Source organism: Phaeodactylum tricornutum, chromosome 3, assembly GCF_000150955.2.
Source record: "Phaeodactylum tricornutum CCAP 1055/1 chromosome 3, complete sequence".
Classification (NCBI taxonomy): domain Eukaryota; phylum Bacillariophyta; class Bacillariophyceae; order Surirellales; family Neidiaceae; genus Phaeodactylum; species Phaeodactylum tricornutum.
The window spans coordinates 771502-794852 of record NC_011671.1 but is presented as its reverse complement, the minus strand read 5'-3'; the positions used below and the strand labels follow the sequence as shown (position 1 = coordinate 794852).

The 23351-nt window shown below is 51.3% G+C and overlaps 11 protein-coding genes across 11 annotated transcripts; 5 read left to right on the top strand and 6 right to left on the bottom strand.

Annotated features, from left to right (window-relative positions):
• Positions 1-1027: 1027 nt before the first annotated feature.
• On the bottom strand, positions 1028-2155 carry PHATR_10418 (predicted protein; the record flags this gene model as incomplete). Its single annotated transcript, XM_002186095.1, has 1 exon — positions 1028-2155. One exon carries the CDS (start codon positions 2153-2155, stop codon positions 1028-1030), a length of 1128 nt encoding a protein of 375 aa, XP_002186131.1.
• Positions 2156-2788: 633 nt separating this feature from the next.
• Positions 2789-3190, top strand: PHATR_33400 (predicted protein; the record flags this gene model as incomplete). Its single annotated transcript, XM_002186381.1, has 1 exon — positions 2789-3190. One exon carries the CDS (start codon positions 2789-2791, stop codon positions 3188-3190), a length of 402 nt encoding a protein of 133 aa, XP_002186417.1.
• Positions 3191-5418: 2228 nt separating this feature from the next.
• On the bottom strand, positions 5419-6929 carry PHATR_44047 (predicted protein). The gene has a single exon (XM_002186094.1). The coding sequence runs from the start codon at positions 6911-6913 to the stop codon at positions 5522-5524; it is 1392 nt and encodes a 463-aa protein (XP_002186130.1). The 5' UTR covers positions 6914-6929; the 3' UTR covers positions 5419-5521.
• A 657-nt stretch (positions 6930-7586) lies between these two features.
• Positions 7587-9179, top strand: PHATR_44046 (predicted protein). Its single transcript, XM_002186380.1, has one exon. It carries the CDS (start codon positions 7706-7708, stop codon positions 9044-9046), a length of 1341 nt encoding a protein of 446 aa, XP_002186416.1. The 5' UTR covers positions 7587-7705; the 3' UTR covers positions 9047-9179.
• Positions 9180-10100: 921 nt separating this feature from the next.
• PHATR_44045 (predicted protein) lies at positions 10101-11393 on the bottom strand (the record flags this gene model as incomplete). The annotated part of the gene is made up of 2 exons (XM_002186093.1): positions 10641-11393; positions 10101-10599 (listed from the first exon to the last, which is right to left on the bottom strand). Exons 1-2 carry the CDS (start codon positions 10952-10954, stop codon positions 10101-10103), a joined length of 813 nt encoding a protein of 270 aa, XP_002186129.1. The 5' UTR covers positions 10955-11393.
• Positions 11394-11602: 209 nt separating this feature from the next.
• hNpl4 (predicted protein) lies at positions 11603-13197 on the top strand. The gene has a single exon (XM_002186379.1). The coding sequence runs from the start codon at positions 11716-11718 to the stop codon at positions 13135-13137; it is 1422 nt and encodes a 473-aa protein (XP_002186415.1). The 5' UTR covers positions 11603-11715; the 3' UTR covers positions 13138-13197.
• A 17-nt stretch (positions 13198-13214) lies between these two features.
• On the bottom strand, positions 13215-14561 carry PHATR_44043 (predicted protein; the record flags this gene model as incomplete). Its single annotated transcript, XM_002186092.1, has 1 exon — positions 13215-14561. Exon 1 carries the CDS (start codon positions 14259-14261, stop codon positions 13215-13217), a length of 1047 nt encoding a protein of 348 aa, XP_002186128.1. The 5' UTR covers positions 14262-14561.
• A 235-nt stretch (positions 14562-14796) lies between these two features.
• On the top strand, positions 14797-15406 carry PHATR_33394 (predicted protein; the record flags this gene model as incomplete). The annotated part of the gene is made up of 2 exons (XM_002186378.1): positions 14797-15101; positions 15184-15406. The coding sequence occupies 2 exons, from the start codon at positions 14797-14799 to the stop codon at positions 15404-15406; spliced, it is 528 nt and encodes a 175-aa protein (XP_002186414.1).
• Positions 15407-15773: 367 nt separating this feature from the next.
• Positions 15774-17595, bottom strand: PHATR_44042 (predicted protein; the record flags this gene model as incomplete). Its single annotated transcript, XM_002186091.1, has 1 exon — positions 15774-17595. The coding sequence occupies exon 1, from the start codon at positions 17508-17510 to the stop codon at positions 15774-15776; it is 1737 nt and encodes a 578-aa protein (XP_002186127.1). The 5' UTR covers positions 17511-17595.
• Positions 17596-18326: 731 nt separating this feature from the next.
• On the top strand, positions 18327-19342 carry PHATR_44041 (predicted protein; the record flags this gene model as incomplete). Its single annotated transcript, XM_002186377.1, has 2 exons — positions 18327-18969; positions 19215-19342. A coding segment is annotated over one exon (516 nt), but the record flags the coding sequence as incomplete, so codon positions are not given.
• A 192-nt stretch (positions 19343-19534) lies between these two features.
• On the bottom strand, positions 19535-21973 carry PHATR_44040 (UDP-N-acetylglucosamine--peptide N-acetylglucosaminyltransferase; the record flags this gene model as incomplete). The annotated part of the gene is made up of 1 exon (XM_002186090.1): positions 19535-21973. The coding sequence occupies one exon, from the start codon at positions 21971-21973 to the stop codon at positions 19535-19537; it is 2439 nt and encodes an 812-aa protein (XP_002186126.1).
• Between the last annotated feature and the right edge of the window lie 1378 nt (positions 21974-23351).

Below are 23351 nucleotides of genomic sequence, written 5' to 3'. Positions count from 1 at the left end.
GAAAGGCGCTCCAAATTTAACGCGAATGTCACACATGGTGCGTACATTGAAATCAGCAATCATCGCTACCGACAAAGAGTCTTTCTGGCAAAATGCATGAAGGCACTCCGTCAAAAGGGAAATTCGTGGGTGATTCATATTGATACCGACGAATTCATCGTAGCATCGAAGCTGCTGCGCCAGATGAATCCTGACTATGTTAAAGTCCCGTCAATGGAAGAGCCTGGATCTGTTTTGAGGCTGATTCAAGAGGCAGTGGAGAAGACCGCAGAGCTTGTCAGCTATCCGTGCATTTCGATGCTCCGAGTACTTTTCGGCTCGGTGGAAAGCAACGACAACCACAGAAACAAGGATGTACCGGAGGGCTTTAACGGCACTAAATTTGAGTCGTTGCGGTGGCGTCACCACGCTCTGCCGCATAATATGACGTATCATGGCAATCCAAAGGTGATTTTAGACGTATCTGCAATTCCAGAGAACAAGTTCCCAAACGACATTGTGTTCAGTATTCACCGTCCAGTGACGTCCTTCTGTCACCGCAATAATGAGCTTACCTTTTCAAATTTTCGCAAACAGCCTATTGCCGTCAATCATTATCTTGGTTCTTGGGAACGATACAACGGTCGAAAAGACAAACGAAGAAGCCGGGATGTATACGACGCCAAAGCGAGTGTAAGCCGAGGGAAAGATGATGGTGTTCGTCTATGGCTCAAAGGCTTTGTGAATACGATGGGTATGGAACGGGCATCTAAGCTTCTTGGAAAGGAATATCTTTCGAAGAGCTACGTATCAAAAATGTTCAGCAACGCGACGGAAACGATAAATATATCCGTAGCATAATGTACAATAATTATTCCGAAATTTACAATTGATACCAGCATGCTTCTGATGCGGAAAGAAACCAGGCGTGAACAATTTCCACTCCCCTATTTTTGGCCGTTTTGTCGAATGTGCTTGCTGTCCGCCGTCATTGCTATGGAAATAAGCTCAATGTCACTTTTTCCATTTTTTTGGTGGAATTATGTAGTCACAACGATGCGTCCTCTTCAACTGCCAGGATGCCTTTTTTTAGTCGTACGGCGGCTTCCAAGCATTTTTCGGGGGGCAAATTCGCATAACACACTCGGATCCATCCCGGAGAGCCACAGAAGCTTCCCGGAATCACTGCAACCCCAAACTCTTGCACCAATCGCCTCGCCACTTCTTGATCGTCGCTCCCATCTTTCAGCTTCCCCATAATATACATGGCGCCCGATCCACCCATTATCTGGTCCAGCGGCTCTAATGCTTTCAGAATAGCGCTTCTACCGGTATCCAATGTGGCGACCTTTTCCTCTACCCACGAGCTTCCCGCTTTCATAGCCCCAAGTGCAGCTATTTGTGAAATTCGCGAAGGAGCGATTGGTATTGTATCTTGTACCTTGGTCATTTCTTCATAAACTCCATGTGCATCCCGTGAAACAGTAACATATCCGCATCGATAGCCTGCCAGGGCGTATGCTTTACTAAAGGAGAATATGTGTAAAACATGCGGATCCTTAAAACAGCCGTCAAATCGCGATCCTCTGGGTACAAAGTACTCATACGTGCAATCCAAAATAAGCCAACAACCGTAATATCGGCATAGATCAACAGCTTTCTGAAGAAAATCCCGAGACAGCAGAGTGCCGGTTGGATTGCCGGGGTTGACGATCGTTACCATTTTAATAGAAGAATCCTGTCGTAGGTTTGACTCCAGCCATTTCAGATCCGGAATTCCGTCATCACTACTCGATCCCACCATCAGGCAATCTTTCGGCAGTGTCATTTGCAAAGCCATAACATGATTGAAGTAGTACGGTTTGAAGACGACGCATTTGTCCTGTTCTTCGACCAGCGTCAGTACACAGTTCACGTACGCTTGGTTTGCCCCCACTGTGACCATAACTTGGTGGTGTTCCAGACCATTTTCATCCCTGATCTTTTCTTGTAAGGCATCTCGAAGATCTATCAATCCTTCGTCGGGTCCGTACATGTGCAGCATGCTATCCTTTTCCTGTAAAGCGGAAATGAGGGCCTGTGTTGATGAAGTCGGTTCACGCCACCAAACGACGCCCTGTGCCAAAGAGAAAATTCCGCCCTTTGCTTCCCATTCTGCGGCGTACTGACCAATCATAGCTTTCATGAGTACCACACACGGGTCAAGTGTGCTTTGAATTTTGGACGATATAGTTGGCACAGCTGTTACTTGGGCAGCGATACTAGACTCGGACGATGTCATCGAGCAGATCCGTGCTCCTTGAGGTCGTTGGACTGGCGAAACAAAAATTGGACGCGCGACAAAGCAAAAACGAAGTGGCAACGATGAAAGTAGAGTAACGAGAACCCTGTAATTGTTCAAATGCATTGTGGATCTCCGAAGTCGTTCGTGATTGTGTGGACAGCAAATTGTCGTCATGATGAGTGGAAAACAAGATTTACAATCGGTTCTCTGTCATTGATTTTTACTGACTGTGAGCTCCTTCGTTTGCCGTTTTCGGTCTCAAACCTTAGTAGGGTAGGGCAACGTTCTTTCTATGCCCCACTTTGTATCTTGCCATTCTTACGTTGTCAAATGGATTCCGCATTCTGTTGACCGATTGAGCCTACATACTTTAACAGTAAGCTGATTTCTCTTCTTTGGCGACCATGGTCAAAGCTACCGCCAAGACGGAACACCCTCACTAGCCAAACAAGTCGACCAACAGCCAAAGATTACAACGAAAAAAATCGAGCTACAATTATTCAAAGATAGAACGAGCCCAACGCTATGGACAATCTTGCACCGGTTTCAGACTTTGACCCCAAAGAGTTGCCGGAAGGCTTTACAGCGGCCGGGAACAATAGTGGCGCGTCACAAGAAAAGCAACAGCAACAAGCACAGAAGCAAGCTATTTTGGAACAAGCGCTAACGCCGGAAGCGCTGGCAAGACTAGGCCGCATTAAACTCGTCAAAGCCCAAAAGGTGGCTCAGCTCGAGAATACTATAGTCAGCATGGCCATGTCGGGGAAACTTCCCGGCCAGATCAGTGAAGGAAAATTGATCGAAATGCTGGAACGGGGCAGTGCAAAAGCAGCGAGTATAAATGCTTCAAGTGGTGCCATTAAAATTCAACGAAAAAAATACGCGTTCGATTCAGATGACGACGACGATGACGAAGATCTCATGTAGAATAGAAATCGTTTAAACTATCGGCTGCAAAGCATTTGGTCTACGAATATTGCAAGGAACGACTCTTCTATCGAGAAAAATCCTTACGCGAACACAGTTAGCATATCTGATCACGTTTATAGCATAGGTTGTACTGAAATGGTCCCGATGCTGACCTCTTCGAAAATATCAACTTTGGCAGCACCAAAAGGATCCGCCTTGATCGACTCCATTTGTCTTACTTTGAGGTCTGATGCTTCAAGAATTACACCCTTGATGTCATCTCTTCGATGATTGATTTGTGCATAAAGCTCGAGCGGAAGAATCCGATCAGCTTCCTCATTTTCTGACGTCGATAGGGGAATTAAGTCGGTTTTTACTTGAAGTAAAAGAAATGGATACAGCGGCTCTTTGAACAAACCCCATATCCAGAGACCATCTTTTCTGTCATTCGGGTCTTCAGATAGCTGCCAGCGACTAGACACGATCTTGATGAGGGGGCTTTCTCCTTCGCCGACGACTTGTTTAAGGTCTCCTTGAGGGGGTTCGTATCCTTCCTCTTCGATGAATTGAGTTGTGAGACTGAAAACCTCGTCAACTTTCTTGCCCTTTTCGGTAGTGACTCCGCGCAAAACCAGTCGCAGTTTCCAATTAGTGGCGTCCGTTAACGTGGTTTTCGTTACCGTCGCGGCCAAAGCTGATGGCAGGCGCACATTCGTGGGCCTATGAAGAACAAAGGCTCCTGTGGAGGCAAGCAGGACAACGCAGCTGTACAGCGTCGCCAACAGCCTACGGTTACACAACATGATTTGAATCGTTTCTACCTTTTTTACCTTGGTGAGCGCTTGTACGACAATGAAATCACGTCGGCAGTGAGCTTCCTACTAGCTAGCTAGCTCAAGTATTTGGTCTCCACAATCGTCACAACCTTCTTGACCTAGGCGCCGATGCGTTATCAGAAAATCGAGTTTTTGAAGGTTAAAAATATCGGTAATTTGAAATTCCCATTTGAAATCCCAGAAAGGCAAGCCTTTCAGAGAAAAGACAAATCTCTTGTCATTTTTGGACCGGTACAACCATGGCAGAGGTCCGTCAGGCAACAAACCTATTCATCAAACCGGCCTTTGCAATCCAGAGAGATAAGACTCATTATGATTGCCCGGAACACTTTCACCGTTAGTCGGCACAAAAGTTGCTGTGAGAGCGGAACTCATGGTGACTTCGCGAACGATGGGGCTATGCCTCATCGGTATAACAGTATACTCCACACTCGCAATATCTGTCGACGGTCTTTACGATCTCCTTGGAAATCGGGAAATGTTGGAGGAGAAAAGGACCGAGATTCGAGTCCTTCGTCTCAAGCAGCAGTTACAAGACTCACCAATAGTTAGCTCCTATCCATTCTCGAGCGACCGAGAAATACGCGGTGCCGTGAAACTCTGGCAAGACGACCAACATCGTGCCCAGGAGCAGTACGGGTCCGTTTCCCATTGGAATGTATCGCTCATTCAAGACTTTTCGCGTCTTTTTCAAAATGCCGTCAACTTTACGGAAGATTTGAGTTTCTGGGACGTATCATCAGCTCGCAACATGAGTCGCATGTTTCAGAACGCTCTGTCCTTTCATTCCAACCTCTCATCCTGGGACACGGGACACGTCTTGGACTTTTCGCACATCTTTCACAACGCATTACTTTTCAATGGCGATGTTTCCACGTGGGATGTGACGGGGGCGTTTGATCTGAGTTTCATGTTTGCGAATGCGATTGCCTTCCAGAGCAATATATCCCTGTGGACCATTCCAAAACAAAAGGAAATGGGCCTACAGATTCGCTACGCGCAAAATATGGAATCGATGTTTCATAATGCCACATCTTTTCATCAAGATCTTTCTTTTTGGAATACTGGTACCACAACGAACATGAAATCTATGTTCGAAGGTGCTATCGCATTCAATAGTGACTTAAATGACTGGAACGTTGGGCTGGTGTACAACCTGGATGGTATGTTTCGAAATGCCAGAAACTTTAGCGGAGATTTGTGCTGGAACATATTGCCAAGTTCATCCTGGGAACATATGATGGAAGGATCGAACGGTGTGGTCAATGTCGACTGTGAGCAGGCTACAGTGTCGCACGCAGCCTCTGGCACCAGAGAACACCAGCATGCCAAGAGTGATACGAACTCCAGTAGCTTTGCCACCCTCTATCTCGTTGGTCTGTCACTAGCGTTTTCAATCGGTTGGTCTTTAGGTTCGTAGTGTTCTTTATAAGTTAAGCTCGGATGGTGTACAGTTGCAACAACGAGAACTGGGGTAACACGCTTTTGAAAAAGGTGGAAAATTCAACCATATCTAGTCCAATTCTTTGACCACCGTTTTTTTTCGTTCGCCGACAAATTCGTGTTCTCCATCTTTTCCGTACTTGACCCGATTAGCATGCTTACGATCCTTGCTTTCCTTTTGAATGATAGCTTGTTTCGTTTGGTTCTTGATCGCCTTGGGTATTTTACGAGCTTTCGAAATCTTGCGCACTTCCGGCAAATGCTGGTATTTTCTTACCAAAGCCTGTCGATATTGCATGGCCGATTCTTCGCGTGGCGTCAATTGTCCCAATTGCTCACTGGCGTGTGCCTTCCATAGCCTCAAATTGGTGTCGTCACTGCCACTGACCAAGAATTTGTGATCCATCGTATAATTCACGCAAAAAACGCGTTGCATACGCTTTGTGTGGTAAACGTCCCGGGCGGCACCCCCCTGGCTGGCCTTAAAAATTCGTACGGTTCGATCGTAGCTACCCGTCGCAAATTCTCGTCCCGTGGGTGACCACGACACGCTCATAACGGCGGACACGTGCCCTTTGTAGATCGTCTTCGGCTCGGACAATTTTCGCATATCGAAAAGGTAGGCGTTGTAGTCTTCATTGGCGACAACAAAATTCATGGGTTCCATTGGATTCCACTGTAGGTCGTTCGATCGCATCCGAAGTGTAGTCTTTTTCAAGGCCGCTCCCGTGCGAGTGTCGTGCAAGCCGATACCGCGATCGGCGGAAACGTGCGCGAGCAAATCTCGTTCGGCCGGATGGAAACGTACCACCGTGACGGTGTCGTCGGACCCCCAGAGTGAGTCGTGTGTTTGCAACGCGTTAGAACGGGTGGGCGACCATATTTGTACTGCCGAGTCGGACGCTGTTGCGAAGCGGTCGTCGTGCCAGTGGTGATCGATACTTTTGAAAACTCCATTGCAGCGCCAAGTCGCGAGTGGACCGTAGGTGGGTTCCGTGACCGCATTATTGTCGTCCTCATCGTCTTGGTTTTCAACTTGCGGATGAATGGACCATCGGTGTACTTTTCCGTCGTCACTGCAACTGTAAAAGGCTTGTCCGGAAACATCAAACGACATTCCTGTGACTACCCGATTATGTGCGTTGATGGTAGCTACCGAAGTCCGCGACTGCAGATCCCACAACTGCACCACGCCATCAGCCGCCCCGGACGCTAATGGTAGCAAGGCCCGTCGCGAAACGGCCGTACACGTGACCGCATCCCGGTGCCCGTGTCCCAAATTGCCCACGAGTGGCTTGGCAAACATGCGATCCATCTTGGCTGCCGTGACGGCGCGGGTGTATTCCCGGGCTCTCTGCATGACATGATACTGTGGATTGAGATTGCGCGATTGGCGACGGAGATCTCCGGAGCACTCGCGCTCTACGGCACCCGGCGCTCGTTGCAACGTCTTTACCTTCATGATCACGCCTTATCCGAGGAAGCAATCGAAATTGGAAACCGGGAATTGTTGGGTTTGTCTTTTTCCTTGCATGTTTTTCGAATTTGTTGCTTTTCGTGGTGCGATCATCGTGGGGCAGGAAGACAGACGCGCTGCGTCTTGCGGTCAACCAGATCTCCAGGTATCGTCTCGATTCTTACAGACAGTAAAAATTATGACCCTATCGCTGACCTGGGGCTACCCAAACCAATACCGTTTCGATTCATCTTATTCTGGACCACGTCAATTGGATTGATATACACGATACAATTAATATTTTGGTTGACGTGGTATGACGAAAACTTCAAGTTGAGCTCGCGACCGCAATTTGATGAAACGTTATGTATAAAATTCCGTGACCGATCGGGAACCATCGATGACGTCAACAACCGGGGAGCTGACGAGAGCCAATACGCGAAACTACGCGGACGAAATACCCACGTCATGTGGCTGACGACTGTCGTGTCGCGGCGACGTGGTTGAAGTTGAGAGAGGGCGATACTGTTCGGAGAGGCACAACCCATGTCAACTTTCGTCGCTCGCAATTTTTGCACGAGCCAGCTGGCGATCCAAATCTAGCGAGCTAGCTAGCATCCACCAAAGATCAGCATCGGTATTCGCGGCAGTCGGTACTTTTCTCTACAGTGTTGCGAGTGATGGCCGCCTTTTCAGATTCTTGACTGTGAGCGTGACAACAACCAATAGAACGCACACAAATAGACACACATCAACGAGTCTTTCTTGGAGGGTGTTCTAAATAGAATAGCTTTCACCATGATGCAACAATCCGGAGGATCGTATTCATCTCATCCCCCGTATCTCTATCCTACGCAGCACCAGCACCATCATCACGAAAGTGACGGGGAATCGTATTTGAGCGGCCCCGAATTCGACGAAGGCGAGAACGATGAACCCACGCTCTTGCTTTCTCTCGTGCAAGCCTACGACTGGGCTGGTGTTCTCGCACGCGTGACCGCCCTCCCATCCGAAGCGCAAACCGCCGGTGTGCAGGGACGAACCCCACTGCATGTTGCCTGCGATCACGATGCTCCCGCCGTAGTCATCCAGGCTTTGCTCAAGGCTTACCCCGAGGCTTCCACTGTCGTGGGTACGTCGAACATGAACCCTTTGCACATTACTTGTTCATCCCATCACGCTTCAACCCACGTCATTCGCGTCTTGCTCGAATACGGTAAGGCGGAACAAACCTCGATGCGAGATATTGACGGAGATACGGCTTTGCATGCGGCGTGCCGCTGTGGCGCCTCCCGCGAAGTCCTGGAAGTTCTGCTGCGGGCCAATCCATCCGCTGTACACGAACGGGATAAGGAAGGCCTGACGCCACTATTACGACTATGGGTTCGCTACTTTGTTATTTTGGGTGACGATGCCATTGAGGGAGTCAAAAGTCACGGAGATTTGACTGGGGAACTGGGGGAAGCATGGAACAAGACGGAGTTGCTCCTGCACGTGGCGCATCACGGAGCCTTGAGTCGGGGCGGTACTCTGAACGTTTTTCGGACGGTCCACGCGGCAGCAGCGGTGGATTGTCCACGCCCGGTCGTCAAAATTGCCGCTCTAGTTTACTCCTCGCAACTCGATCAACGCGACGAAAACGGTCTCACGCCGCTCATGATTGCCTGCGAAACTCCCATTTTTAAGGTTCGTGATCTTTCGGATGATGGTTATATGTTGGAAGACGTCATTTACGGGGACAACGATACACAGGACCAATTTGTAGCGGACGACGCGCCCGAACAGATATCGTCTTGTGAACCTTCCGTCATTCAAATTCTCTTGCACGCCAACCAGGATGCAGCTTCTTCGTCCGCCTGCGTACCCGATCCCATGGGACGACTCCCACTGCACCTGGCATTAGAATCTCACAAACGATGGTCCGATGGTCTTCAGCAGCTGGTGGATGTCTACCCCGAAGCACTCGCTATTCCTGATCCTACCTCCAAGTTGGTTCCGTTTTTGCTGGCCGCGGTAGGGGAACGGGCGGATACGAGCACCGTTTACGAAATGTTGCGACTCAATCCTTCGCTTTTTGCCGATTTGAAGTTTGAATCGAAGAACTCCAATATCTCTACTGTGCCCATGGAGACGCTCTGACAGGAGCGTTTCCATGTGGACTTTTATTTTATTTTTTGTCGCTCCATACCATTCATAGAGGAAAGCAGAAAGTCAGCGTCAAAGGTCGCTTTCTTTCGAATGAATATAGTTTTCTGCATTTTTCATTTCGGTTAACTTATTCCGTTTTATGTGTGCTCGTCTTGTATACGTAGGCACGCTATTGCGCTCTTTTCTGACTGTGCATTTAGCACTTGTGTTGCCATGATTATTAACAGTCCAAGGTAGGTCAAAGCACTCTTTGCGGATGTTGGCCGAAAAGTCAAGCATTGCCTTATGTCCAAAACCGTGTTTTGCGTCAAGGGGATCCAGAAGAAAATGCATCGCCTGACTCTCCTTGCACCCGGCGCCCGCTGTCACGCGACAAAGCAGCTAATGGCGGGCAGCCATGGATACAGTAGACCACCTTGGATTTTACCAGAAAGATATTAAAATTGATTTATGACAATATGCGAGAATTTCCCATTATGGAATCTAGGTCAGCAGCAAATGGGTACGTGACAAAAGGTGTTCCTTCATTCTATAGTTTGTGTTAACCCGGGGTTGAGTATGAAACACCTACGTAATCCTTGGTCTGTTTCTATTTCTCAAAACTATCGTGTCAGGAATGCGTTTACAGTTACTGGGCCGTGGATTCCACGTCATGGCTGGTCACAATTATGGTGTCAAGGCCCTAACCAAATAAGTGAAAGTACGTTCTTCGCATCCACTATCAGTAGTGCGGAGATCTTTTCTTTCTCGGGCCACTCTACAAGTAAATCCTAGTCAGTGCCTACAAGTTATCTGGAAGCATACCTATTCATATACAACGGATTCTGAAAGAAAAAAAAACCAGTCAGGTCTCTTACGAAATCAGCTAGCGAGGCAAGACTCTGGTCTTGGAAAGGTCCTGTCGTTCAGTCGACGGTACGATTGTTCACATTCAAGAAGCATGCACCAGCAACGTCATATACAGTCGGTCTTCCTTTGACAGCAAGTGCCTCGAAGTAACTTTGTTACGCCTCCTAGAAAGAGTTGTTTCGTGATCGTTTGGACGCTAGGTACTGGCCATCGCGGCCGAAGCTACCTTGGCTTTGGCCAACACGAGCTGCAGATCCGGTACATCTCCAGGAACGCGATCGTTCCATTGGTAGATCACATCGTCACCTTGTAGCAAAAAGGTCCCTCCCAGCTGTAATACTCCGGGCGGAAGTTCCCCAAACTTTTGGTCTTCGGCAATGGGAGAAAGTTTCGCCGCATTCGTCAAGTATTTCCACCAATCACCCATTTTCATTTCTTTGGGAGCGGAGATATTCTTCCCTCCTTCCTTGGCGTCGTTAGGATCCGTCTCGGTAAATAATTTGAGCCCCACAGACTGATATACTTTCCGATCCAAATTATCCACGAGCACGCTTTCCTTGGGCACTTCAGGATTGAGCTCGAGAAAGGTTTCCAGCTGAGCAGCCGTTCCTACCGACACGAAAACCGGGCCTTGCGTAATTCCGGCCGCTTTCATATCCTCCTGTTGCTGGAGCGCACACACGGCCTTGGCGTAGCTCCAGCAAAAGGCTCAGGCCAGGTGACGCAGAAAGACCACCATGCCAATGTCGCGGCGGCGGCGGCGTCGTTCGAACCCAGCACGTCGCCCAACCGCACCACGTCGCCATGGACATTCGTCAGACTGGCGGCGCGCATCGCGACGGCGGATCCTTTTGTGGACACCAAATCTTCCGCCGTGGCGTCGGGGGTATCGCATGGTGTCGAATCGAGCTCCGGACTGGCGGCCAAACCTCCCCGCCCGCCCGCCAAGGGGTATACCGAGACGACAGAACGGCGAGACAAATGCACAGGCGCAAACGCTGTGACGCTAGCCGTCGCAAAGCCAAGAAACACCAAGGATGACAGTCGCATGGTCAGCTTACTTTTTTGTCTGTAAGGGAGAAATAGAAAGGACAAGAAGCTGAGGCCCGTATGATGGTTTTGGTTCGCCACAGTTTTCACTGTGAGTCAGTGGCGGTGTAATGTAGAATCTCGTCAAGAGAAAGTATCAATACCCGGAAACCTTGCACGTCTTCGCATAGAGGCAGCAAGATCAATCTTGTGGACATTCTGGAACGCTTGGGTTTTTCTCATATATTACCATGAGAGACCACCTACCATACCACCGATTCCGGCCCCTTGTGCTATGAACAGTTATAATTGGTCTCGGAGGCTATTTGACGTGACTGTGACTGAATTAATCCGGGTTCTCTATGTCAACCTGCTCAAAACTAAGCCTTCCTACGGTGTACGCTGTGATAGATCTACAAATACGAGTCACTCCTGAATTCACGTATATTCTGTACATTCGCAACGCAACGTTCTAGAGAGTTTGGCAGACGTTCCATACTCTTAAAAAAACGAATTGATTACGGCTGGTTCGTTGGCTTTCGTGAGGATGGACAAGGAAGGGAATCGACGGAGGAATGATGGGACTCGGATGTCACACGCAACGATCTCGAACCCTTTCTGATTTACAGCAACTGTAAATTACTCCAGAGGAGCTTACATCAACTGTAAGGTATCGCAGGTTCGATTCGTGATCGCATTCCCAAACGAACACATCTTACCCTGCGAGTACCAATCACATTTTATACCTTTCGTATCTCTAGCTTTTTGATCCGTCGTACACTATGCTGATTCGGGTCCGTTCCAACGTGGGCGTATGGCGCGTAGACGGTTTGGACGCCGAGACCGCGACCGTCACGGACGTCTTGGCTGGCATTGCCCGATCGCGCCCCCACGTCGTGTACGAACGCCCCTTGGCACGCGATCCAGCCTGCCACGAAACGCTGTCGACGACTGAGACGTTACGTGCACAAGGGCTCGACCAAAATGGCGCCATGATTCATTGTAGGGTCGATCCTACGACGTGTGCGGATTGGACCGCGCCCGCGGCGGAAATGTCCCCGTCGACAATGACAGGGAATGCTACAGTGGAACCGAAAGAACAGGGTCAACATTTCCGTCGCGTTATCGACAAAGACGGAGGAATTAAGCTTGTGCCTACCAAGGATGTACCGACGCAGCAAGACCGAGGATTTCGCAAGGGCATGTTGCCTTTACGGGATATGAAAATGTCCTGGACGCTTAACGATTTCATTGCGCTCGATTCGCAGTTTGAATTTAAGATCCAGAGGCAGGAAAAGGCAACGACATCCAAAGTGTCACTGGATGTCCCGTCGATCAGTAATTTCCAGACCTACCTGCAACGCTTTCAATTTCAACGCAAACGCTGCGGATTTCTATACGGAAAATTTGTCAAGGAGGATGAGTCGGACGAAAAGCCGACCAAAGTACTGGTCGAAGCAATATACGAGCCGCCCCAAGAGATCAATCCAGACTCAGCGGAGGGATTTACGCTGGAGGACGATCCTCAGGAAGAGGAAGTCAACCAGTTGGCCGAATGGCTCGGTTTGCAGCGCGTGGGTTGGGTCTTTGGTCACGCGCCACGGCAAGGATACGTTTTGAGTGCGGCCGAAACAATCCTAGCGGCTGAATTTCAGTTGGAGGCCGCTGGAGGCGTGGAAGAGACACCCTTCTGTACCGTGACCGTGGCTCCCAAATTAGACGGCCAAGTTGCGGTAGAGGCCTTTCAGGTATCCCAGCAGTGTATGGCGATGGTAGCCGAAGAAGCCCTGCAAGTCGATCCCGATAATCCTCAATTGTGCAAAGTAAACGAAACCTTTACCGCTATTCAGGAAGGAAAGGCAAGTCCGACGGTCGAAACAGCTTTCTTTTTGACGGTGGTACCCATTGTACAACACACATCCGAGACTTTCGTGGCTGATTTTCCGCGGGCAAATCGTGATTTGGATGATACTGCACCGAACAAAGATGCCTTGACACGTCAACTCAGGCAAGCTGGATCCAACGGGTGGACTCTGGTCGATCGATTGGCCGACTTTAACCTTTTGATCTATTTGAAGTCTTCTTTTGACTTTCAGAGTGACTTTCCAAAAATCTGTGCAGCCATTGCTAATCGGGATATTCCCCTGGACGATGGATACAAGCTATTAATTGCAAGTTTAGCGGGATTGGATGGTGCCTATTAGTAACAATGTTGCTGGTAGTCTTCTTTTTGACAAGCGCTGCCTGAATTCGCTCCTAATTTTGTGGCTGTGTACACTTCTTAAAAATTGCGTCGTTTCCGACAGCGGTAGAGATGCAGCACGCCAGGCTTCTCCACGCCGACATCTGAGCCTAAAATCTCTTCAACATGAAAAGCTTTGCTTAGGTAATACATAAAGGCTTCGTGAGTACTCCTTCCTCGTTGCTGATACGATATTAGAATGAGAGTGTTCGCATCCGCAATTTGCTGTATGGTAGTAAACAATGGTTCCACCAGATCGTGCATCCACACGCAATCTGCGACGACCAAAACATCGATAGATTTCTTCTGTTGCGCTTTCTTAAACGCTTCCGGGTGAAACCAGTCCAGAAGGCAGCACATGGCATCATGGCAACCAGCTCCCTGTAGCACCGATCGATTGTTTTCGAGATTCGACTCGAGGATTGGCAAGACGTACGCGAGATCCGTCAGCATTATTGATGCCGCCCCCAACGCGCCCGCTGACAACCCCACTAAACCGCATCCTGCTCCCAATTCGACAACATGTTTATTCTGGACGAGGAAGGGCCGCTGTTCCAAATAACGAGCCAAGAGAAGCGCTCCGTCCCACACGGTAACGCCAGTCCCGTCGCATTGCCGGGATGATTCCTGCCGAATATAGAGGTTCCGGGAGCCACCGAGGGAAAAGAGACCGTCGTCGCTCCAATTGTAGAAGCGCCCCGTCAGTGCCAGCAATGGCGTGTCCGTATTGCAGGCATTGCGGCAACTCTCTGGACTGCTGATTCGCATTTGTACAACCCGAGAGCCAAACCGTTCCACTATGTTCTCTTTTGCATGAGGCTGTACTTCAACAAATTTCTTAGTAGCGTTGTCGAAAATTTCTAACTGCGTACGTTCTGCATCGCTGCTAGCATGTCTCGAAACAATAATGCTTTGTAAATCGAGACCTGTACAAATTGCTGGTGTCTGCAAATCGCGGAGCCGTATCCGTATTTTCTCCAGTTTTTTCGATGCTGTAGCTTTGTCGGTTTCCTTTTCTAGAGCTACCATCATTACGGTAGGGTTTTCGTCTTCATTGTCCTTTTCACCATGTTTATTCCCAGCCATGGTCTTGGTTCGTAGTTCGTTTGGATGGCCACGTCCAAAGTTGAGACGAAATTTATCAGATTCATTTTCAAGGTCATTCACATTTGTTTGTCTAAACGAACCCGGATTGACTTAAAATTCCAAGCTCTCTCACTGTCAACAACGAGAAATGTGAAGTCAGCTCCTGACGATATCACCTGCAAAGTAGAAACATCGGAGGCCACTTTTGCAGTCAACTTCCGAGTAAACAAAACAACTTTCCTCTGCATCTGTACACAAGGTTGAGTCGTGCAGAAGTCCTATCGAGGCAGGTCGAGCTCGAGGATGTTGTCCAAAAGGGGGGGGCGAGTGAAAAACACTGAGACGTCGAGGTTGGGAAGGGTGGGGAGTCCAGACCATTAGCTCGAAAAGCTACCGTTGCGTATCGGGGCGAGTGGAAAACACGAGTCCACGACTTCCTTGTGACGACACGACACTCCAAACAACTCAACCAACAAGAGTCTAGCACTGCCGAACCACTCTTCTTCTGCTGGGTTGCACTATTTGAAACAAGCAAATGTTGCCCCGAAGCAATAGCAGCAGCGTCAATAACGGACTCCGCACGCGAACGGGGGGCAATCGCAATCGACCCAACAATCCCCCCGCTCAGCCTTTCTATCCTAAACTTATATTTGCCCAGATCGTTTCGCTCCAATGCTTTCACTACTTTCTGCTAGCGTTTTTCTTTCAAGTCAACCACGTTCTTTATGGCACTACGGTTACGATTGATCGTATTTTCACCGACCGCTACTTGCGGTTGTGGCAGTCGGAGCGATCGGGATGGGCCGATGCCATTGCATTATTTTTGGCGTCTCTGGTAGGGTACGTCAGTCAGCACAGACGTGAGACACGCGGTTTTTCAGTTGTCTGACAGCGATAGTTCGTTTTTCTCGTTTTCGTGTAGATCCGTCCTGCTGGCGGTTATTGTGGAAAAGAGTAAAAAATGCCTTGATTTTGGAGTGACACTTTTTCTTCTTCATTTGCTACTCTGCTCATTGTACGATGGCTTCCCTACAATCTTGGATTGGTGGGTCATGCATGTGCTCGGTACAATTGTCATGGTTCTTTTGGGGGAATATCTGTGTAGTCGCCGGGAACTGGACGATATCCCAATTCTACAGATTTGAACAATGCCTTGACATGAGTATCGTTCTACGCGCCACCTGGCTCTGACCCGCTTCGTATTCTAAAATTTAAGCGGTTGTGGCAATATTTGCCAAGGTCGTGAAACCGTACAGGCAAATGAAAAGCAAATACGGCGAACATGACTTTTCTTTCCGTCGACAAAAAGCCGGCGGATTTATAAGTCAGAGCCTTCATCATAACCGTAAAGACCCCGCCGCAGCCTCTCCTAACATTAAAAGCTTCAAAGTATGGTTCTGTGGTTCTAATTGCCAGTCTCTTTCAGCAGTCATTCTAGAATGTATTGGAATTAGTGGGTGGGAAAAAATGAAAGGGGGGGGGGGGTTAATATTTTAACGCTAGATTGGGTGTTTAGTCCGACGTCGTCAAAGCACGACGGGGCGGACTCTTGTCTCGGGGTTTCTCAAAGGCCATTTTGCGGACGCGAATGTAGCCGCCATTTCGGAGAAAAACTTTCTTCTGGAGGCGTCCCGACGGATCTGTATCGGTTTTGCTATCGAGCGTATCGAACGCCAAGTTGGCGTGTTGCGGGGACTTGAAAACGACGTGGGTTTTGCCCATTTCACCCGCAAACTCAATCTCTTCCACTTCCGTCGGCGCAATACTCGTATGAGCCAAGAACATACGCGACAAGTGGGACTCTTCGCACATATTTTTCGGAATACGGTGAATGAAAAGCTGGGAGGCAAAGGTCTGCTTCACGGACATAGAGCGGACAATGGGTTCGACTTGGCCGTCCTTTTCGACCCAGTGTTCCAAGACTTTCCATGCGGTTCTAGCGTCGTTCACCGAGTCGTGCTTGTCGGGCATGGTCTTTTTCAGAACGTTGGAAGCCAAGTCTTTCAGGCTGACGCTGGATCGTTCGCTGTCGGATGCGGAAAATAAATTGGCCGAATCAGCGTTGCAATAGTGCTCCATGCGCATCGCGGCTAGATCGTTGTGCAGGGCGTGTCCAAGAATGACCGTTTCCTGACTACAAAGAGCCATCAGAAATGCCTGGGTGTGACGCAGAGTAAATTGCACGCCTTTCAAGTGCTCTTCAGTAATGCCGTTAATACGGGAGCGGTAGTCAACCACCGGCCAGGATGGCTTCACCAGACTGTCCAGCAGAACTTCGTCGTTTTCTGCATTGACGATGGAGACACGACATAAATCCTTGGCGTTATGTTTGCCGGAAACCGGGTCTTCCGTTTCGCACATTTCACAATCAATAGCAATAGCTTGGGGAAATCCTTTGCACCACTCGCCGTACGGTTTCGCTTGAATCCAAGTGCTGCTGGGATCCAATCCAATCTCGGCATCCAAAGCCTTGTATTTTACGAAATCGTACGCGGTCGCGTACTTGTGATGCTGGCGGGCCTGTTGAATGGCCTTCATCCATTTGGCGCCCGTAGTGGTGTGCGTCGGGAGAATCTCCTGGACGTTGGATACCGCATCGGCGACGGGAGCGGGGGGTTGAGGGGGTGCGGTTGGAGCCGGTGCGGTTCCAGGCATGGTAAAGGAGGCGACGGGCAAGTTCAAAGCCCGAATGTCAAAGCCAGCAACCGCCGTTTTGGCGGGCTGCTGCTTCGGCTTTGGGGAATTGGTGGTGGGTGGGGGCGTCGGTTCTTGGGCAGCGGTTTTGTGGCCTCCCGGCGATTCGTCCGATTTGACCTTTTTCTTGGGATTGGCGAACGGACCGAGGTCCTCTTCTTTCTGGGAGCGACGATTTTTTTTGGGTTTGGGCGGACTTTGCCGGAAGGGGGAATCGTCGGTTGGGGCGGTATCCATCTGGATCTGGACCTTTTTGGCCTGTTTGGTTTGTGGTTGGGGCGACGCTTGCTGGGTTGTTTTGGCTTTGGTTTTGGCTGACTTTTGCTTGTTGTTGGTGGTGGGGATCGGTACCGAGGGCGAGGGCATTGGTTCGTCGTCACTTTCGGAACTGACGACGGAACCCGTTTCGACCGCGGCTTCCGTGGGCCGTACGTGCGCAAACTTGCACGATGCTCCGTTGCGACAACCCGCCGGCGACGCGAAAAAGGCACACGGAGGCACCCCGCCGTCCGCCCCGTCCGCCGCAAAGAGCTTGTACTTTTTCGCTGTTGGCATGTGTGTGTGTGTGTGTGTACGAGGTGGGAAGGAAACTCCAATCAAAGAAGCGTCGGGGCAGTGCGAAGGATTTCGGTGCCAACTTTTGAACGCGTTATTGATATTGTGAGCTCCGCGATGCGGAAAGGCGTCGTTGGTGTTCCGGGGAATAGGTCATGAGCTACACTTGGGTGTTTGCTCATCGGTCTCTCCGTCAACCGAACCGGAACATCTTTCCGGCACAGTCGTTGCACCTTTCCGTGGAAATCAGAATATTCCGTTATAGTCCAGCGAGTCGGCATCGCCGTATCAAAATCCAGTGGTTCGATTGGCTCTCTTCCAGCTAGCCACCAGCCAAACAGTGCTGACACTTATATCCCCATCCAGCCGGAACGAGCGAATTCCCCCAAAACAGCGAGTGAGACTCACGAGGTCTACACAAGATGTCCGTAGGTATTCTACGTAAAAAGACCGTGTCTGTCGGACCCGCAGCTGCCGTCGTGCCCACCACACCCACCCATCGTTTTGTGTGTCTCTCGCAGATCATTTGCAGTGACAACCCGATCCTCCCCGAACCCCTGGCACCGTTCATTTGTTTGAGAGGTGCGTAGAGTGCGATCCTTAGGAGAGGAACCACATGTGTGCGAACTTTCGTGCTGCTCGGTAACGGGATCTATGGTATTTCCCTTGATCAAGATGTTCTCGGCAGCGGATGGAACGAACACACCGGGCCCCGCACGGTATGAATTATCGTGTGGTAGGGGGCGCCTCGCTTTCACCATGGTTGACACAGGGTTCTCGCATTTCCTGTGGTTTTGGACAACCGACGTCATGTAGACCGCTGCGCGAGAACCTGCGACACAAAGTTGGCTCGGTCGGCGATCGCGTGGAGGGTTCCTTTCCATACTCCCGTTCTCTTACACCCAATTCGTGTTCTCATCTTTTGCCGCAGGCCAGACATTGTCATCGCCCCTCCGACTCGCATCGCATCGCACTCATGTCGGAAGCCGCCGTTGTCGATCCGGACGCCAAGACTTCGCCGCCGCCAGGCGCGGCCCCCACGGGAGGCCGGGGATTCCGTCGCCGCGGAGGCGGGGGAGGAACCGCACCCGGCGACAAGACCTGTTACAACTGTGGCAAGGCTGGACACATTTCGCGTGAGTGTCCCAACCCCCGTTTGGAAGGGGAAGAACGTGCCGTCATCAACAAGTCGCGATCGCAGTACCGCCGTTGCTTCAACTGCGGTAAAATGGGACACATCTCGGCGGAGTGCACCAAGCCCGCCGGGAACAAAGCCTGTTACAACTGTGGAGGGGACGGACACATTTCACGTGATTGCCCCACCCCGCGAGTGACTCCGGAAACTTCGTAAAACGGGATCCAGTCCAGTAAACCCACCACCCACACGCCATTGTTGTTTTTCGTCTCCCCACCCAACATCACCATCCTTCCTGTTATTCCACACGCGCACTATCATTGTGTAAGTAACTGTAAACCACGCGACGCTTTTTGCCGTTCCTTTGTCCACGCGCGTGTGCTCCCGTGATGTCGATGCAATACATATGTTAAATCGGTGCGTGGTGGTGGCCGACACTTTCCAACAATCGTTGAGGAGCTAACGAGCGTGGGCGCGATTCGAGAAAGACCCTTCCTACACCGTGGGCCTTTGTAGAGATTTACCAAGAAATGGACGCTCTCACGTCGTCTTGTTTTTCTTGTTGGCAGGTGTTTCACCGTCGTGACTTTCTTGTCGTTTTACTGTTTGCATGGCCTCGTTTCCGAGGCAGCTCAACAATTCATTCGAAAATAACAACTACCAACCATATCTAGTTTAAACAAATCATTACAACAGGCGTCGTTTATAAAATAAAAACCTTTCTATTGGGTGCCTCGGCCGAAGCACCAGGGTCGGTAAAACCCTTGTTTTTGTGCCACCACTTTCACACGGCGATGAAACGCACAAAACCAAAACGTGGTTGGTAACGTAACAACACGGTTGTTGTTGTTGTCGTCGTAACGATGGGTGCGGATCATTGTCGCGTCAACTACAGTTCATCGTTCGCTGCCCGCTCACGGCGTGCCCGGTTGCCTTGCGGTGGATGCGCCCGAATCTTGTCGTCGTACGTACCCCGCGCGGCGTCCGCCGTTTCCTCCACGACCACGTGATCCGGCGCTTGGCCTCGAAGAAAACGTTCCCAAACCACGCGCAACCCGCTTTCAAAGTTCAGTACGTACCGAGCCACATCCCAGTACGGGTGCATGGGATTCCGCTGGAGTGCCGTACCGATCAACCGCTCCCGGGTTTCCCGAAACAGCGTGGCGTTGGTCCCCAACGCCACGGCAATCGCCACGTACTGCGCCGGACCGTGTACGGCGTTCAAATGCGACAAGCCCAGGACCAGATTGGCGGACGTCGTGACCCGCGCACTCATGTCGTCGCCGTCGCTGCGGGTTACGATCGGGACACCCGCGTACAGGGCATCCTGCGCCACCGTGTGGCCGTTGTAGGGGTGTGAATCCAACATGGCGTTGCAGAAATCGCGATTCCGCTGCTGGTGATCGAAGGGATTGGGCTCCCAGGGGAGAAAGTGTACGCGGTTTACCAAGTCGTCCCCGTCGCCCGGTTGGAAGGAATCCGGGGAATTTCCGTCGGAAGTGCCGGCGGCTTCGTGAATGAATTTGTGGAGGTAGGGGATACCGTCGCGGGGGTTGTCCAGAAGGCACAGGATCGAATCGGGGACCTGCCGTAGAATTTGTATCCAGCCGCGGACCGTTTCGGGGTTGTTTTTGAGAAATTTGTTGAAGTTGCAATAGACAAACGCAACGTCGGTGGGTCCCACGTCGGGCGGAGCGAGACAGCGATTTTCTTGGGGAGAGCCCGTCCCCAACTGATGGGGACGAGTCACGGGTTGGTATTCGTACCGTGGCTCGCGGACTTCCTTTTGGTAGGCGTGGCCTTTGCTGAAGAAATGGTTCGGCAAATAGATGAGTTTTTCCGTGTACAGGTGCTGTAGGGATGGCGGTGACGACACTTGATCGGTAAAGAGGTAGTCCACGTAGAGCGCCCCACTGGTGCCCAGGTATTCTTGATGGAGGATCTGAATCGGGGCTGGTCGTAGAGCAAAGAGACCTTGCGCTCGTTCGCCCTGACGTGCGTATCCGTCCCATTCGATGAGTATGTGTATATTCTGGTCGTGAATGAAGCGTGCGGCTTTGATGTGATCCAGCTTCATGGCTTGGCAATCGTGAAAGAAGTGAACGTTGGACTTGACACGCTCTCGCCAATCGACGCCACGCATGCCGCGCTCAATGAACATGGGATGGTCCCGTGGACCAAAGGAAAAGACGTGAATTTCGAACTCGCGACCGAAGAATCGAAACATATCTTGGGACAGATAGAGGACGGCTTTCGAGTTGAAGCCGGATCCGACAAAGCCGACACGTATTTTGGCGTGAGGATCCGCCGCGCGTTCGTCAGCAAACCGTTGGCGATCGTCGTGGACGTGGTAGGGTAGTCCCGGCGGGAGAGAGGGCAACGCGGTCTCGGTGGGTGCGGTGTGGGCGAGGCGTGCCATTTGTTCGTCCAAGTAGGCCGCGGACTCGGCGACGTAGCGCTTGAGCAAGGGATCTACCGGGTAACCGAGCATCATGTGGGGATGGGGCGACGTCGCCCGCTGCCACACGAACTGGTTCGCGTCGGTTTCGTGTCGGAATCGGTACTGCGCCGTTTCGGTTCGGACGAGCGTCGCAATGGTCTGCATGTCCCGGTCAAACTGTGTGCCGTTGAATCCCCAATCCGTCAACATGTTTCGACAGTATACGGCGTTGGCACAGGAGGGTCCGATTTTCCGTCCCGATTGCTGGCAGGACAGTTCGAATACGTCGGCACAGGCTTCGTAGTTCTTGTCGGAAAATTGGCGACTGGCGACTTCGTAGAGTTGTTCCGGCGTTTGTCCCGGAAAGGGGTTGTCGTGCGACGTGGGTGCCGTTGTCGACGCCGACAACGACTGGTCCACGGCGTCGCCGAATTCGGCTTGGACGAGCAACGCCGCATCGTTGCGTGGGTCCATGCCGAGTGCCTGTTGCAGGTAGAGTCGTCCCATGTCGTCCTGTCCCCGGCGGAAGGATTCTCCCGCCACGAAAGCCAATCCGTCGGCGGCCCGGTCCCGCACCACGTAGCACTGCAGGAACAACCGAAAGACGTCCTGTACATCGTACGTTTGTGCGGGTGGTGTCTGCGTGTGCAAGAGTACGGCCTTCCACAAATCAGTGGCGGCGTCGTCGTAGCGGCCGTCCCGGAAATGATCCCGACCGCGTTGCCAGTACGCCGGTCCGTCCCGGAGGACGTCGCCGGACAGCGATTGTTGCGGTGATTGTTGTTGCGCTCGCACGAACATCCCGGAGTAGGAAAGGATGGTCACACCGAGGACCAGCCAACGTCGGAACGGCCGACGTGGACGGGAGCGTGGAGCGTCAATCGTCATGGAACAAGTGTGTGTGAGTGTGTGTGAAACGAAGGGTCGATGGTCGATCACCGGAACGGAGGAGCGTGAGTAAAGTCTCACCGCACACCGACGAGACGAAGTGTTGTTTTTTGGTATGTCGGTACAGGGAGAATGAATGAATGGGTTGCCGTGGATTGGTTCGTTCCGTAACTTGTGTGTACCTGTCGCAATGCTTCCGGGGCCATGGTCGACGGGACGGAACTGTCCGTGACACGGACCCGGACGTTTTCTCGTACGGAACACAAAGCTGGGTGGCTGTACTCACTGCTACCTCTATACCTGACGATAGACGGATCGCATTGGCGGGGTCGGCGGAGCAGGAGTTTGGCGGGAACCTTTGGCCGACTCCGAACGCGGGAGGTTTCCCGTCCGTGTTCCACGGCGGACGGGAGTAAAGTGGGGGGGGTTTGTGGGGAGTTTTTTCCCTGGCAATCCATTCCATTCCACCACGCGTACACCGCAACGGGGCCTCGGGCGTTCCGGCTGTTTCCGTACCGTCTCTTCTCTTTCTTCTAGAGTCAGTCTACCTACCTACCTACCTACCTACGTACCCGTCATCCTACCGAGTCGTAAGTAACTGTAGGCTACCAACCCATCAAGCTCTTACGCTACTGCCACCTCGTTCGCTCTGTCTCTTTGTTCCGTGATCAATTGCGCCATGAGTCTGGTATCGGACGTCCCACCGGGCCTGCCGGAATCGCCGTTCCATTCCGCGGCGTCGGAACCGACGTCGACGCCGGACCCCGACGATCCGGACTCGGTGCCGGAAGACGCCGACGAGGAAGAATGCTTGTTGCGGGATTTGGAACACGCGCAGGCAGAACAAACGCACCAGGAACGCTTGCACCCGCACGATCAACCCCGGGAAATCACCGCCGCGCCCCAGCTCTTGCGAGCGGCGCTCGTGGCGGGACAAGTCCAAGCCAGTGATTCCGAAGAAGATTCCGTCAAGCAACCACTGTGTCGTCGGAATCGGATGCGGCCGTCGCGGCGGAGGCGCCCGTCAAGGAACCGCATTATCACGCGAGGGTACGTTTGTAATGTTTGTGTGTGTATAGATGTTTGTATATATGCGTGTGTGTGTAGAGTGATATGTGTGTGTGTATGCATGTGTGTGTGTGTGTGTGTCGTTGGACGTACTCGACCCTCACCCACCCATCTATTCATCACAATAATATCACAATCAGGAAAACCAATTGGATTTCCTGCTGTCCAAAGCGTCCGAGTATTCGCAGTTCATCGCCAATGATTTGGATGAGCTGCAGGCAGCCATGGCCGAAGACGCACAGCGTGCGCTCCAGAAGGCCCACCAGAAGACCAAGAAACGCAAGACCGACACCAACGGCGGTACCGCCAA